The sequence below is a fragment of the Oxyura jamaicensis genome, chromosome 10 (assembly GCF_011077185.1).
Source record: "Oxyura jamaicensis isolate SHBP4307 breed ruddy duck chromosome 10, BPBGC_Ojam_1.0, whole genome shotgun sequence".
In the NCBI taxonomy this organism is placed as follows: Eukaryota; Metazoa; Chordata; class Aves; order Anseriformes; family Anatidae; genus Oxyura; species Oxyura jamaicensis.
Genome location: NC_048902.1, coordinates 20,041,169 through 20,057,610, shown reverse-complemented (window position 1 = coordinate 20,057,610; position 16,442 = coordinate 20,041,169). Strand labels below are relative to the sequence as shown.

At 43.0% G+C, this 16,442-nt stretch overlaps 1 protein-coding gene across 2 annotated transcripts in view; it reads right to left on the bottom strand.

The window, feature by feature from the left end:
• Window positions 1-16,442, bottom strand: part of SMAD3 (SMAD family member 3) — a 73,689-nt gene that overhangs the window by 7,780 nt on the left and 49,467 nt on the right. For both annotated transcript variants that reach the window (XM_035336341.1, XM_035336342.1), the window contains exons 2-8: window positions 13,412-13,605; window positions 12,405-12,539; window positions 11,631-11,705; window positions 9,761-9,811; window positions 4,200-4,412; window positions 2,756-2,893; window positions 241-385 (exon numbers count right to left, since the gene is read on the bottom strand). In XM_035336341.1, the coding sequence (XP_035192232.1) occupies window positions 241-385; window positions 2,756-2,893; window positions 4,200-4,412; window positions 9,761-9,811; window positions 11,631-11,705; window positions 12,405-12,539; window positions 13,412-13,605 (951 nt within the window). The remainder of the gene's footprint in view (window positions 1-240; window positions 386-2,755; window positions 2,894-4,199; window positions 4,413-9,760; window positions 9,812-11,630; window positions 11,706-12,404; window positions 12,540-13,411; window positions 13,606-16,442) is intronic.

The window sequence follows — 16,442 nt, the reverse complement described above, 5'->3', positions numbered from 1 at the left end:
ACGTGATTTTCGAAGCACATCACATGATGCACGTTTTACACCAGTAGGATGGGAAAAAGAAGATGAGATCAACACATTCGCAACAAATACGAGCTATCTGCATTTCTAAGGAGACACTCTGGTAACTCCCCATCTTACAAGCTGAATAAAGAAGCCTTGCAGAACACTTTGCTAGGCTGTGAAATATGTGAGAGGCAAAGGGCAGCACAAGCACGGCGCAAGCTTCCTCCAGAGGCTGACCTGTACTCTGCTCCCCAGCCCTTGACGAAGCTCATCCGAATGGTGCACATTCTGGTCAGCTGGTACACGGCCTCGAAGCCCTGGTTCACTGACTGCGCCAGGAGAGCTGCGAATTCCTGGTTGTTGAAAATCTTCAAGTTGCATCCTGTGAAAAAAGAACACGACAAAAATCGAGGCATTAGCTTAACCGGATTAAGGCATCTGTTACTTTCCGAGAATGGAAAGGAACTCGGGGCTGCTACCTCGTGTCCCCAGAGCATGTGATAGCAGATACAGATTGCTTTAACGCAGGACTGCAGAGAAGGAATCAAGGTTACCACACATCCACAGCTTGTGGGCTGAGGAGGAAGAAAACCATGCTATGGACAGAGAACAATGAACGCAAGTGCTGACAGCAGACTGCGATCTGCACAACCAGACTTGGGGCCTCGTGTGGAACCTCCTTCTACCTCCTGTACAACCATTTCCTTCATGTTTTCATTTAAAAGCCTAACTATGACCATAACGCCAATTAACAGCAATTGCCAGAGGGCCTGAAACAAATGAATGCCTGGGCAAAAAAGAGGAACTCGCTGGTGCTGGATTTATGTGGTGGCTGGCAGCAGAAGTAACAGAGAAGTTCTGAAGTGAAACCTTTCTGGCAAGCTAGGAAACGGTTATCAGGGTGAAAAAGGCTCATAGCAGGGCTGTTTCTGCTATAATCCTCTCTTAAATTCAAGTGTGATATGCCAAAGGATTCTCCTTTAAAACTGAAGCTTTCCCTTCAGTGTTTACTCCCAGCTGAAAGGGCTGAGAACGACCTGTTCCACTGTTCTAGGTGATAAAGGTGAAATACAATCACATTCATCACGGTTAAAATAAATAAAAAATACAAAACTCTAAAAAATATGTAACTAAAAAAAGCATCGCCATGCTTGTTTTCTCCCAGATAACCAGAAACAAGTTAAACGCTGAAACTTGGCGTGCAACGAGTGCTCATTTGGGATTACATATGGGCCAAGTCTGAAAAACAACCATTTAGACTATGATGAATTGTTTTTTTTTTTTTTCTAAGATCACTTCTGAGCCTACTCTCTTGGGCTGGACTCATACTGTCATCTGTTTTGGGTCGAACCGCATATAGCAAAGCGTAACTGCATTCAACGGCTTCAGCAGCTGCAGCAAAAACCTACCAATTCTGTGCCCATAAACGAGCACAGCCCAAGAGCATCTTGCCGAGAGTTCGAAGGGAAGCTGTGTCAGGCATATTACAATTTTCTGAGAGGAAAACAAGAAGGGTGAGAGCATCAGGGCCAGGCTGAGCACAGAGAAAGAGCTGTGGCGAGGAAAGCAAACGAGCTGATCAGCCTGCCAAGCTGGTCAGACCGCAGGATGGGATGGGAACAGGTCACTCTGTGACTGTGCTGGGTAGGACGGGGGCTACGACGTGGTCTGGTCAACATGGGAATGATGAAACTGCTTCGAAACCAACAAAGATTTGAAGACGGATCTGAGAAGGCAGCCAAAGACTGTGGCAAAAGTGCGGAGAGCTGGCATCCAATAAATGTGCCTTAGATGAAGCTACAGCGGAAACGTGGGTTGTTTATGCTTTCAGATATTGACTCCAGCCCGGGTGGACTCTTGTGATGTGGCTGGAGAATTAAGTCATGTTTGTAGCGCTAGCAGCTGCTTCCTAAGCATCTGAGAAAGGAAACCCGTCAACATGGGCCAGGACTTGTAGTGCATAGGTCTCTAAAAAAGGACAATCTTTATTCAAATATTCAACAAAGAGTTATTTTTAAAAAGTATACAGATACTTTTAAATTTAAAAAATAAGGATTTGTAAGCCTAGCTAAATACCCTTTGGAAAGGCATCTTCCCATCCTATCCTTTCATGTATTTAACAAAAAAGTATATTTTTCCTAGACAGCTGCAATCAATTCTCCTGTAACCTTTCAGCATACCTCAGAAGTGTTTGCTGTAACCAGAGCAACAAAGTGCCTGTCAAGGGGATTTCCCTAGAATAAAACTCATTCACAAAAAATGGGAAAACTGTTTTCCTACAGAATAGAAAATAATAGTAATTTAAATTATTATGAGTTAATCTAAATTTTAAAAAAATTATCTTCTTTCACTTAAAGATACGAACAAAATTTTAAGCATGACTATCAGATAATGACACTATTGACTGATAAAACACTGCAGAGAGCACGTGGCAGATTCTGCTCCTAGTTCCGCACAGATCATGAAGTCCTGTTTCTTCCTGCTTCGATGACAGTAGTACAAATAATTGTTGGAGCATACACAGTAGCTTCCTTTATTAGTACCTTCATCCTTTAAGCTACTGAAAATTCCCATGCTCGGGGTGTCAGGTTGCTTTATTTGCATGTAATAAAGTGCAAGTTTCTCTTTACCATCACGAGCAGGGGTCAGCAAATCCAGGCCTACCTTGGCAAAGAGCTTGCTTTCCAGAGCAAGCTGCTGCCTGCAGAAGGAGAAGCCTGCGCAGGATGACAGACGGGGCACACTTCCTTACCTGGGGGAATCTTGCAGACTGTTGCTGGGTGCCAGCCGTAGCGCTGGTTGCAGTTGGGAGACTGGACAAAAATGGCACTGTCACTAAGGCACTCAGCAAACACCTCGCCGCCAATGTAGTAGAGCCTTACTCCTCTTCCTAAGAAACATACGGCAGAGTTTGGGGTTAGTTCAGAACATTCATCTGCAAAACTGGAAGAAGAGTTAGCCGAGACAGACAATCTGCATCCACGAGATCTCAAAAAGCAGCTGAACTATGAATGAGGAAAATGAAACCCACCTCAGAACCGCGCTCTCCAGTCCCGCTGTCAGTAGCGGCCTGGGTTTGCACGATCTCACCACCTCGCAGCCTGCTCATTCCAAACGTGCACGACTCTGATATTTTCCATATGAAGGTACTGTTGGCTAGCATATGGTCTTCAACCTCATCCAAAAGGCATCACAGCTGGATACAGCTGTTTGTTTATTTATTACTTACTGATTTGGAATTAAATCATACAATGTTTTCAACTAGTTACATTTTCTTGAGATTACATTTGTAAACCAGGACAAATATCTATTTCCCATTGGAGTTTATACACGTTGCTAAATTCTCAGTTAATAAAGAGACAAATCTCAGGAATTCATTACCCAAATAAATATTTGCTGTGGTCTTGCACTGCTATTTAAAAATCCTGCTTTCGTTCTTCCGTGCTGCCCTTGTGCAGCCTGCTGTATTTCAGGATTGATTTCTGAATCTTGGCTTGTTGTTTGTTTTGTGGGTTGCCTTTTGTTTGTTTGTCTATTTATTTATTTACTGGTGCTACAAATCATTTTAAAAACAAGTAAGGAAAGATCCTCCAGTAAAACTTTACTGCCCAGAAAAAGGAATAAAAGGGAACAAAGCCAGGACAGGGAGCGTGTTCATTTCTGACAGAAACCAGCAGAAAACATGGCAAATCATAAACAATTTTGCCTTTCATTAAAATTGCATAGATCTGGGATATTCTATTTAGTACCAACTTAACTAAAAACAAAAATGAGTCTTATAGTATAAGCAAGGAAAGAGGAAATTGAGATGAAAATTAAGTTAAGTTTCCATTTTTAAGAGCACAGTAAGTTTGAAAATAAAAGAGTGCAGGAGGGAAAAGGAAAACAAGCTAAGCACTAACATCCACTCAAAAAAAGTTCTGAAGAATTTGTGTAGAAATTTAAATTCTATCTCTATTACATTCAGTGGTTTTAGCGTTCCCCAGTGCTTTTTTTTAATTATACTTTTATGAAAGAATACAATTAGTGTTCCTTTATGGAAGATTAGCCTGCTAAATCACCATGAACATTCAAATATCACGGTGTCCTAAAACTGACCAAACTGCATGCCAGGTGGGTAGCCAAAAAATCTCTGCATGCAGGTCTCCACCTTCCACCTTGAAAAGCACCAATGAAAATAAGGAAATCGAAATTACCAATGTGCCGTCTCGTGAGTTCCACTGCTGCATTTCTGTTCACGTTAGACAGCAAACCAAGGCAGAAGCGTTCTGAGTTGGATGGGTCGGTGAACCCATCCACGGTCATAGAGGGCTGGGAGGCGTGGAAAGTCTCCCCCACTCGCTGGTTGAGTTCATAGTAGGATATCGAGCACCAGAAAGCTGGCTCGCAGTAGGTAACAGGCTGCAGATCTGCACATAAACAAAAAGCAAAGTGAGTCACAGGCCCTCAGGAGGGGAAGGGGGGAATGAAGAAAGCACTTGTTTTGAAATATTGTTCTGCTTCATTCCTTGGGCTCACTCTAACAATCAAACTTTAATTACTTGACAGATTTTAATGGAGCACAGCTAGGAAGTTACATCATCCCTGAAGCTTCTGGCACATGGAACAATCACAAATACTCGAAGATATTAGTCACTTGGTAAGTGGGGTGTCACTAAGCTATCCTCACACTTGGAGAAAGTCTTAAATAGAATAAGCTTTTCGATGAAATGTAGGACCACTTCTGGGAGGCCAGTACCCTAAAAAAAAAAAAAAACATAAAAAGAAAGAGAGAAAAAAAGGAAGAAACAGAAAACCCTAGAAAGAGTAGACCGCAAATCTGCTTTCAATGATCCCCTAATCCTAATTCTGTGCACTTACACCAAAGTAGGCAGCAAATAAGGCGGCCCAACTTTTGTTCTTACTGACTCTGTTATGGTCTCTCTAGCACTGATGAAACCAATAGCGTTGTCTGCAATAGAGACCAAACTGTATATAATAATGCCATCAAAGTAGTTTAAAAATTAGATCATTTATTTCTAAAGATTTAGATCCTTTCTTGCTGTCTGCTTGATGTCAAGTTTTCAAAAGCAAATCCATTTTCCCAGTAGATGACGGCATATTTCTTGTACTGGGGCTAGTTTGGCTCAGCCTGTGGACCAAGTGAAATTAGTTCTGTGAACAGACCGAGGCAGGCTGAGGAAGACAAACGCATGAAAGGTGGGGCATTCAAATGGCTTTGGATGATTTGTTTAACTGCTCACTGAGAATTTTGCTAGTAACTTCAGCAGAGGAAGGCCCAAGCCAAATATTCTTGGAAATGCTGCACTCGATGGTGTCCAGTCATACTGTAAACCATGAATCTGCTGAGCAGAGAAAGTGCAAAGCAGACTAAGCTGATTGATAAGCGCTCTATTTCCCACATTCAGTGCAAGAAATAAAAGCCAGAGAAGAATTCCCTTCATTCCCTCCTCCCCACCCCCGATTTATCGCTTCATCCCTGTTCACCAGGTGCTTGACCGGAGAACAGAGCAGCTTCCCATCTGGCCAAGGGGTAACACCGCCGAGCAAAACACAGCCTTTTCCCTAGGCTTCCCCATCTGTTGCTCTGGAAAGGCTTAGGTGAATCTGGGCTTAAGAGATCAGCTCCTTCCCAGCCTCCTCTCACCCTAAGAGCGTCTCTGCAGAGGTCTGAGAGTCGTTTTTCACCCGGTACCTGCTTTGCTCTGTAACCCTCAATAACAGGCTGCAGCAGCCTGGCTTCAGCCAGAAGGCACAAGGGTTTCCTCTCTATTACTGTGACACCTGAGTTCCCAAAGTAGCTAAAACCCAGCAAAACGCTTTTGTTTCTGCTTTGTTACAAGCTCTGCTGACTGTAAATAAGGAATTGAATAGAAGTGTATCTGGGGAACTCCATCAATCCTTAGCAGATCTGCAGATCTGTGAATTTTGGAGCCTTTACCCATCCCCAGCTTCTTTTACAGTCTCTGTCTTTCCGTATCTTCCCTTGTTTCTGTTCTCCTCCACATATTACACCCACAAAAGAAGAAGCCTATCTTCCCCTAATGGGAAAGGACGTACTGCTCTGAGCGAAAGCTAGCAGAAGGCAGCTCAGCAAAACAGGAGTAGTTACACCCATGTAAGAAATCTGTTCAGCACACCTGCTGTTTCTTCACATGGTAAACTATTTTGGTAGCTTAAAGCAAGTCCCTCTCCTGACATGCACAGGTGATGCCTTTCTCTCTTGTATTACATCTTGGTTGTCCCTGCTACACCAGGTCTATTTCTCCAGTGCCAGCCTCATTTCATCGGTCAGCAGTTTTCTGTGTGCACGGTAACTCCAAGTTATAAAAACAACGAGGCCTTTATTGCTCTCTATGGTTTTGTGGTCCTTTTCTTCAGGAAACACCTTTGCCTGGTTGGGACTGAAGGGAAGTGGGGATACCCCACTGAGGGATGCACAGAAATTTTATTTCAAGCTTATTTGCAATTTGAGGATGACACAAACCAACAAATCCTATTTTAAAGATGAATTCAACTCTCAAAAAATGCAACCACGCTTTAAAGGTGCTGCATTCTCCTGTGATTTGTGGTCTTGGGCTTTAGCATAGGCTGTCATTGAATGGGTGAGCTGCATTAAAATCACGTAAATCCTGCCTGAATCATCTCCATACATTTTTAACTTTGTCTTGCTACAGCTTTCATAAACATCCACTGCCTGTTGTCATGCTAACCATACTGCATCTTCTCCACAAGGTCAAAGGACTGCTCAGATTCAGAGTTAAAAACTTGCTGGGTGCTTTGCATACTCTACAATGTGCTCCAAGGGCAGTTGTTCTCCCAGTTTCAGTTAACATTTTTGATACACAATGTGTATCAGAAGTTACTGATTTACATTATCCCGGTGCATTAGTTGCAGCCACATTAGTTCTGACTCCCGCAGAGGTTAGGAGATAAATACATGTGCACGCTTCCCCTCTGCGCTTTGAGGAGGGCTGTCTGTTCCCTGCTTTGGGAATCAACACAGAGAGTCACAGAGGCTTACGTTCCTGATGGATTTGTCCATAGGGTATGTGCTTGTTTCACTTACAGCTTTTGCGTCAAGCCTTTTGCGGAGCAAACCCTGACAATGGATTTCCTGTCCACCAAGGGACTGCCTCACTCCAAAATAATACGCATGCAACCTCAGGCCTGGCCCTCGGCCAGCGTAAACTCCCTGACTTCATTCCCAATGTCCACAGAATGCTGGCAGCTCTGCTTTCATTTTGCTTTTCTGTATTTTTTCCAATTCAAATTTCAGTAACACAGAGGAGATCATTGGATATCTACAACTTCCATTGAAATCTTTTGTTTGACTACTGAAAGTGTGGACCCAATGCTTCCAGAGCAAATGCACAAGCTGAAAGGAGAAAAAAAAATCCCCAAATGTTACTTGCAACACTTTTTGTGTCTGTGGATGAAAAGATGAACTGAAAGTCCCTAAGTTCCTTCAGAAACTTGTTACATGAAACATGTTACAGAGCTACAGCTTTATACTGAAATGCATTGCAGCTCAAACAAACCTCGATTCTATTGTTCCAGTCCGTTTGCTTCATGCTAGTTTATTGTCTTCGTAATTCTCTGGAACACGGCCATGGGATGGAAGTCCAAAGTTCAGCTTAGGCAAAGTAAACTGCCTTAAAAGCTTCAGGCAGTTCTGTTCAAATAAGCGGCCAGTTGCAATACCGTGACATTATTTTCTTAATGGTGAAACTGCAAAAATACTTCACGTTCTGCTGCTGGGAGCTTGCTGAGTTTCCCTCACTGCACACCGCTGTGTTTTTTAAATTCCTATTTAAATTTCTTACCAAACAGACAGAGAAGTCCCAGTTCAACGTCTGCAGATTAAAGTAACGCCCTGGGCTCTGCTCATCCACAGAACTGTGTGGCACTGCAAAAGCAGCAGCACTGCAGGCCACGAGCCACCAGCTAACTTCTGTCCAACTGGAGAGAGAATCAGCAAGGCTGAGAAAAAGTTGTGCTCTTACAGAGTACACTTTGTGGCCTGCAGAGACTGGCAGGCTGATGGACTGTGTGCTTTCACCTGCAGCGCTACAAGCAGCTCCTTCCTTTAGGTATGCCATCTGCAAGGCACGGATGATGACACATTTTTACTGACAGCTGTTAAGAGTTGCTCAGGGATGTGCCATTCGAGTTATTATTTTGTAGCTTCCTCGCGTGCAAAAATTTACAATACGACTTTCAAAAAGAGACAAGAGGCTCTTAATTTGTGGGAGATCTTGCCTACGAGCAATAAATATTTGGTTTGCAAAACTTAAAGATATCTTTTTAATGTCAATAAGTTGAAATGTTTTTCTGATGTCTGCTCCCTGGACTACAAAGAGATTCCTTGCGGTTAACCAGCTTCACCTCCTCCTATTTAGTTTTTTGTCACCAGACTGCACATTAGACATCCTCCAGGCCCATCAGCTGAGCAGCATGTGTTAATAAGCAGTGTCCTGGTTAGGAAGGGTATGCGCTGAGGCCTCTTTCCTAGAAACTCCTTTTTTCCTTATGTAAGGCAGATGCCACAGTCAGCTTGCCAGGTTGGTTTTGTTACACATAATTGGCTTTTTATTTTTAGGTTGACGAAAAAATGCTAGAAATCCTCATCAACTCCTAGGCAGCATACTTGAGCATAATGGATTCAGACAGGAGAAGAAAAAAGCAAGGAACAGAGTCAGCTACGTATTCTTCTCTGAGCCTTTAACGGTTAAAATGAGTAACAAATTTAGTGGCACTGTGGCAACATATTGCATGCTTTAAAAAAAGAATTTGAAAAGAAAAAGGAGAGAAAAGAAATCCCCTTCAACAGCCCCAAGATATCCACAAGTCAGCCAATTTTTGGACAAATTTTGGAGCGGTGTCAAAGTACCCTCTGCCAGGATTAAAAGCATATGTAAACTTTATGGCTATGGTTATTCAAGAGTAATCTCAAGTGGCCTGTGTCTGCTGGCTTAATGAACATGTAGAGAACTGATCCTGCAGCTAGCGCGAGCTGGGAGTATTTTTAGGAGAGACTGTTGAGAGCAGTTTTAAATAAGGTGGGAGCTCAAACTGATGAGGTTCAGACCTTCCACGCCTGTAGGTATGAAAATGAGGAGCAAAACCATTTGGGAAGATAAAGAGAGGTTCAGGGAGAACCACAAGACCTCTAGCAGTATCTCAAAGGCAAAGGCCCTGTCCAACAGCTATTTCTACTTCTGAAGAGAACTCAAGATCGTGGCATAGCCTGAGCCCTCTTGAAGAAAACCAACGGTCTGGTCAGTCACAGAAATCCCACAGGGCATCCAAGGTCTGCGTATCTCACCCACAACACTGCTCCAGGCTCCTGCAAGCTTAAGACCCTGCTAACACCTCCGCCGCTCAAGCAAGGACGTCTGTGATTTCTCTCAAGAACTCAAAGCCAGCAGCAAAACAGTCAGATAACATTCCTTGCAAACTCATATAATCAAACGAGTATTTTTCCTGCAGTCCTTCACTCATTCTTTCTGGTATTCATCTGCCAACATTTCCTTTTTTTTTTTTTTCCAGTACAACTCTGTGATGTACACTCAAATTTCTTATTTCACAGAGTTACTACGAACCACAGTTATCACAGTAAAGAGGATTAGCAGAAAGGACTATCAAGAGTGCTCACAACCTCATCAAACATGCACGACATCAAGAAATAACGTCATTATTAAAATGTCACTATCTTGATTGTAATTACACACAGTGCTCAAGGTGACATGCTTACCCAGATTATTGTGTGCAGGAGACATAGGATTTGGTGATAAGTTCGGAGAACCTGAAAATCAAGACATTATAATTATTACTATGGCATCTGCACACGGAAAAACACTTGCACAAAATCTGTGCTGCCCAGGCTTGTTGAGAGGGAAATCCCGCTTCTTAGCCAAGTCTTGTTTTGTGACACTAGCAGCTTCTCTGATGCTGATTACTATTTACATGAGCTTCTGAATGCTATTACTTGCGATATCAACTCGCGACATCTGCAGTACTGCTAAACACCCTCAGAGAGTTTAAATCACTTAAACTCTACCCATTAATTTTCAAAAATGCACATGCAGTTGTCTCCTTTATTTTCACATGCAGTTATCAAAACTCTGGGCAACATCATCACAGCTACACTCAAACCCAGCTAGCTGGGCATTAAAGAACTTTACTGTACAGCTCTAGGCACAAAATACACTCACTCTTAACAGTGGAAAGCATATCACTAAATATACAAATGAATCTTACTGGTGGTAGGACAACGGAGTATTGGATCAAGCTACACAGATCTGACCAAACAATTGTCAGAATTTTATCCCTAGTCTTTCAATTTTGCCCACAAATTTTGTTGCATGTACTTTGATATCTGCACTTTGATGTCTAGAGCCAGTTCCACAGCCTCTGGATGCCACATGGATGCAGGCAGGTGGTACAGCCCATCCTTTCTTTCCTCTCACACCGACTTCAGCTGGTTTCTTTAAAATTTGTTTTTCTTCAAAGAGGGAAATCCCTAACATCTGAAGGAAGGCATATAGCATTTGAACACAAACTAGGTATTTATAGCATCTTCCAGGCCAATCCTCTTTCAGTCCACTTTCCCAAAAAGCCATACATACATTCCAAATGTCAACCACATTACCAGTAATTGTATGTGCTGAAATGTATTGTGTCAATAGGCTTATGTTTGATGTAGACAAACAAACCCACACTGCCTTCCGCCATCTGTGTAACTGGTGAGAGACTGCAAGTCATCCTTCTTTTAGAATCCCACGTATGCTCTACGGCTGAAGACATACAGAGAAACCAGGATATTTGCATGCAGTATTTGCATTAATTAGGTTCTGCATGTCTATCTTTATGCAAGTGCCACATATTTGCATATCCCTCTTGTAAAGCATCAGCCCTTCTAACCGGAGACGTGTTTTTGTTTTTCAAGCAAAAGTTTTAGGAATTAAGTGTCTAATTCAGTAGTTCTTACTCACAAGTACTGACACAACTCAGATCAACAGGATGCCTTAAACAGTTACCCACAGAAAGATAAGACCCACATATTTAATTTTAACGTGCTGATATAGGTTATCACGAAGTCTAAGGCTGCTCAGTCTAAATCTTGTTTAATGCCTCTTGTTTTCTTGGCAATGTGAGAGAACCCAGACTTCAACATTCTTTGGGATATACTCACTAAATGATAAACCCAGTTAAAAACAAATCTGCTAGTGGTCATTTCACATATATTAACCGGACATTTCAGCATGTAGAGTTAACAGCCAAGTAATCAGAAAAATGTCTCTTCAGAAGGTGCCAGCTACTTGCACAATTTTTGTGTGCATACAGATACATGAATGCAGTACAATGCAAACTATCACTGTTAGGCGTGTCTCCACTGTTTCAGGCTCCTGCTTAGCAGTATCTAGCAATGGAGAACAGAAACGGGGTGTACCAGCAGCTCTAAAACATACTGTCCTGTGCTTTACATGAGATGTCAGGCTACATTTGCACTCCTACAGGGATAAAATAACTCTCACCACCATCTGAATTTCAGTGCTTCAAAGAAAAGCTTTAGAAGTCTCTGGTACGACCTAAAAAGCTACAAATGGCAAAAGATGACTTACCTGCATCCATGCTGGGGTTCATCTGGTGGTCACTAGTTTCTCCATCCTCACTCAAATAGCCTGGAGGGGGTGTCTCTAGAATCATAAAATGATCGTGCTGTCATTACAACTGTACAAAAAGTCTGGATTTTAGACACCAAATATGTTTACTTTGTCATTCACAACAAAGTAATTTTTTTAAAAAATTAATTTTCTTCATCAAGCTTCTGAGGGTAGGAGCTGGCACAATCAGGGTAATAGGCATAGTATGCTTGTGAATAACAAAGAAGGGAAAAAACAAAATCAGGATTTGCAGTCCCATAAAACTTTAAGCCGTGTCGACAGTTTTCTGTCCAGATATTTTTCCTTTCCTGGTGTGCAGCTGCATAGTTTGCCCATGCAAATAAGGTGTAAATTGCTTGTAAAAAAAAAGATGCATAAATAGAAGAGCTCAATTCCATCAAAAATTTACTGAGTTCTACTCAAATTAGAATGGCTGAATTTCATTCAAATCTAAACTTGTTAAGGGAACATTCAGCTTTAGATTCCACAATAAGCCAGCTATGTACGACCAAAGGGAAGAGGTGAGTTTAAAGAAAACACAACTATAAACAGCACTCCCGTGTGTCTACGTTTACAGCTTTCATCTGCTTTCATAAAGGTTCCCACTTCTTAGCTTCACAGCAATGATAGAAACAAAGACTTTCTACTCATCCAGCTTAGCATACATAGACACGATTCACTGTGCAATATGACCCTTTTCCCTCCGCTCGCTGGATGGAAGATATACGGTACCTGGAATGTAGTTGCTCTGTGGCTCGATACCTGCTGGGAAGTTAGTGTTCTCTGGAATAGAGTGACTGTAATCGTCTAACGGCGGGAACTCAGCTGGGATCTCCGTGTGCCGAGGCACCAGCACTGGAGGTAACACTGCACAAATGGAAAGGAAAAAAATAGAGAGAACATTAGCAGCTTTAAAATAAAATGACTGAAACCCTAGAAAATGAAGAGAAACCAGTTTGGAGTAACACCCTTAAACACATGCAACACTGAAGTCGCTAATTAAGGGACACAATTTGATACTTGCTTCTGAAATAACAGCAGCAGTTAAAGATGCTATTCTTAATGTATCTCAGCTGGGGATGGGATACGTGCTTAGCTGAACACACCTAGTCTGTCTGCCCCTTCTGAGGCAAAGAAACAGGTCTTCTTGAAAAACCATTTGAAGGAAGTTATATCACATGATTCAAAATGAAGAAATTTCATGTAAAATGAAACAGCGAGGTAGGATTACCATAAACATCCAGACTGGTTCTGCAGATTTGTACTGACATGCAGCAAAACTATCTGCAGTTCCAGATGAAAGTCTCTTTCAGAGGCAAGAGGAGAGTTCAGAACAGGAAGCTCAGATGTGTTGGGAGCTATTCTTAGATCTACTTAACAGTAAGGTTTTTCCTTAATTTAAAACCAACCATACCAATGGCTAGGGATGCACAACACTTCTGTAGTTTGTACTTATATCTCCTATATGTGGGCTGGTTTGGGGCACAGTGACACATTAGGAAGCTGGCAACAACACAACCTGCTCGACTTGGTTTTTATCGATTTTAAATGATATTTTCCCCCTGAGTGCAGATTCATAAATTATTCTGCTGCATACAGTAAGAGATTATCATCAATAATAGATACACTTAGGTTTTAAAAACCTACGCCTGCTGCTTTATTCAATTTAGAAATGCACTTATAAATCCCTTATGCTGGTACCGAGAAGCTGAGGTTTCCACGCGTAGGGGCAGCAGTACCTGGGGTTTCCACTCTTTGGTAATGGTAAGGATTCACGCAGACTTCATCCTTCTTCATGTTAAAGGCGTACTCGCACATCTCCATGGCCCGCAGCTCATGGTGGCTATGAAGGTCTGGCCACCGCCACAGCCGGCAGTAGATCACATGCGGAAGGCCTTTCCGGTGAGATACCTGCAGCCGGCCATCTAACGATCTGCAGGCAGAACAGAAAGTTGATGGGGATGTAGGCTGGCATTACTACACCTCACGCTGACCACATCCCAACAAACCCCACGCTGGGGAGCCCAGCGTGAAGACTGGAGGCTGCCCAGCCAACTCCCTGTCCTGACACCATCCCCAAAGGCGCTAGGCCTCAAAACCAGCCGAGACAGGGCTGCACAGAGGCCTTCTCCTCCCGGCCTTCACGCCAGGGAGCACGTCTCTGAAAATGGCAAAAACATCTATTCTGTGTAACAGCCTCGCTCCAAATGTATTAACTTTCTGAAAAGAGGCACTGAAAAAAGCTACGCGAAGTCAGAATACACGAATTCAGTGGTACTCCTGAAGCCTTTGTGCGTGTCGTAGCAAAGAGGCTGTTTGCACAGCTCTCAACACTTTGTGCTATGCATTTAAAGGGTTCAAGTCTTAAAATAGGTGCTCATGAAACCAGACTTTTAGAATACAGAGACATAGGAATTTCAATTGCGACACAATTCTCCACAAATCTAAGTACCTTTTCTTTAAATGGTGTTCACAAGCATTACAAACAAGCGAGGCTTCCACTTTCATTTTCCAAATTGCAGCTTGAAAGTAAATAATGTTTTTTCAGCATTGCTTGCTTTTGTTTTTACATTTAGCCCGTGTCTCCTCCAACTCATTTTTCACCTAATCCTGTCCTCATCCCAGAATAGCCAGTTCCTAACAGGCCTTCCTGGGAAGCAAGACAATCGTCTTCAAATCCTCCCCAGGAGAGGCAAGAGTTGGAGCAGGGTCTCCTCCATCCTAAATGAGGGCTCCACTCCCTAAGCCACTGAATTGCCCCCAGGCAATTTCTTTGAAGTCTAACCCTTCACTTCCCTTGCTTTTCTTAATGATTGAAACAAAACACTTCAGGGTTTTGGTGAAATGATTTTTTTTTTTTGGTTAAGGGAAGAAAAAAAATAAAATTTAAATTTTTCTCGGAATTATTTCCCTTGGTTCTTTGTGTTGGCTGCCAATCTAGAAAAGCAAAACAAACCCAAACCAAAACACACAAACAATTATTCAAACAGTGGTTGTGCTCATCTTGGCTGCCCTAGGAGATATTTCCCAAAAGCTTCTCTGGCAGAACCTGGTAAGACGCACACCTCTTGTACACACTGCTGCAGCAACGGGGAAGGCAAAGCACACCCGAGTCAAGCTACACCTGATGTGGGGGAACAGGGAAGCACATCACACAGCTGGACACGTAACGGATACAAGGAGTGTACACCATCATCGAGGGACCTGGGGGTACAGGTTTCGAAACATCTAAGACCTCCAAGTATATCACAGCACTGAAACACGCACAACATCCACAGCTACTATTTATAACACACATGAATTTATTTATTTTGTGCCTCTGTTATGTACAGCCCATGCATTCTTTACACGTGAAACCAGAGCTCTGGTGGATGCCACTCTTCAGACTGCTCTGTGGCAGGGCAACCAACCAGCTGAGGATCTGGTGTATTTTCCAAGCTCCTTCTGAGAACTACAAAGCAGAAAACAAGCTTTCTGGGTGAGACTCAAAAGGATGGCAGGAATGTCTAGAACTGATCTTGAGTGGAAGTGGGAATCCTGGTACTGACTTCAGGGAGGGCAACACTTGACCTATGCGACCCCTATACCTGTTAGAGTGAAAAAAATCAATATATGTATTATAAAATATACACACACACAGAGAAAGAGTGAAAATCTCTGAAGAAAAAGAGAAGAGGCCAGAGAGCTGAAGCAAAGAACACACCGAGACTTTTTTCTGTTCCACTTTCAACCATCTTTGCCCACTTGGAAGGACACCTTGCCTCTTAGTGAAGGTAAAAGAGAAAAGAGAAGACTTTGAGAGATTATTCCAAGTGTCCACAGGAGACATGACCATGGCAAGTTTTCTTACAGTTGCCAGTCACCGTCGGCAGCACATTACAGACGGACATCCCAGAAATACAGGGAGGGCCTAACAGAGAGCGCATGACTTACTGAGATTACCGGCAAGGACAGCCCTCTGCCTGCATTTCCCAGGAGAGAAGAATCTCTTTCCACCTACAGCAAACTTCCCAGCCAGCTGGGAGGCAAAGCACGTTTCTTCCCATTGCTCCGGGGTTCTCGGCAAAAACTATCAGGTCTTACAGGAGATGAGCCAGTACATCTACATGCCTGACTCACTCTCTGGAAACCACGCAAGAACACACGGACATCTCCACACACTTTCCAAGCAGCTACCATAAACCCATGAAGACGGCATCAGGCCTTGATGCTTCCTCATGGGTCCTCTGAACTCGCCGTGCTGCTGGGATACAAGTTGTACCTAAAACAGCCATGCCAAGAAGGTGACATGCAGCATGGCAAACCTGGACATCATGGCTGCTACAGGGACTGAACTTGTGGTGTTTTGCCCCAGGATGCACTGACCCTTGCTGCCCAGCCAGGTTAACAGAGCAGTTCTGACGACAAAGATCTCGCAGGAGACAGCAGCCAGAGACACCAAGCCACTGTTGTCTGTGCAGCCCCCAAATCCTGAATAGCTCCACAGTGGCTATCTAACCAAAACCAGCCTAAAAGCCTGAGATAGCTCTCAATTGTCGGTATCACAGCTACTCACTGCCATCAGCAGAGAGCACGTTGGGCTTGCTGTCTGCCACTGCTCACAGTGTGAATGCTGTCCATAAGGCAGAAGAGATGGACTTCTTCATGATCTTATCTAAAAGGACTTTTAAAATGACAGAGCCATGTGTTTTATTTTCAAACACAACCACCTCCCCCTTCTCCCCTCTCCCCCCAATAGGAAGATAAGGTAAAAGAAATGACATTCCCCCA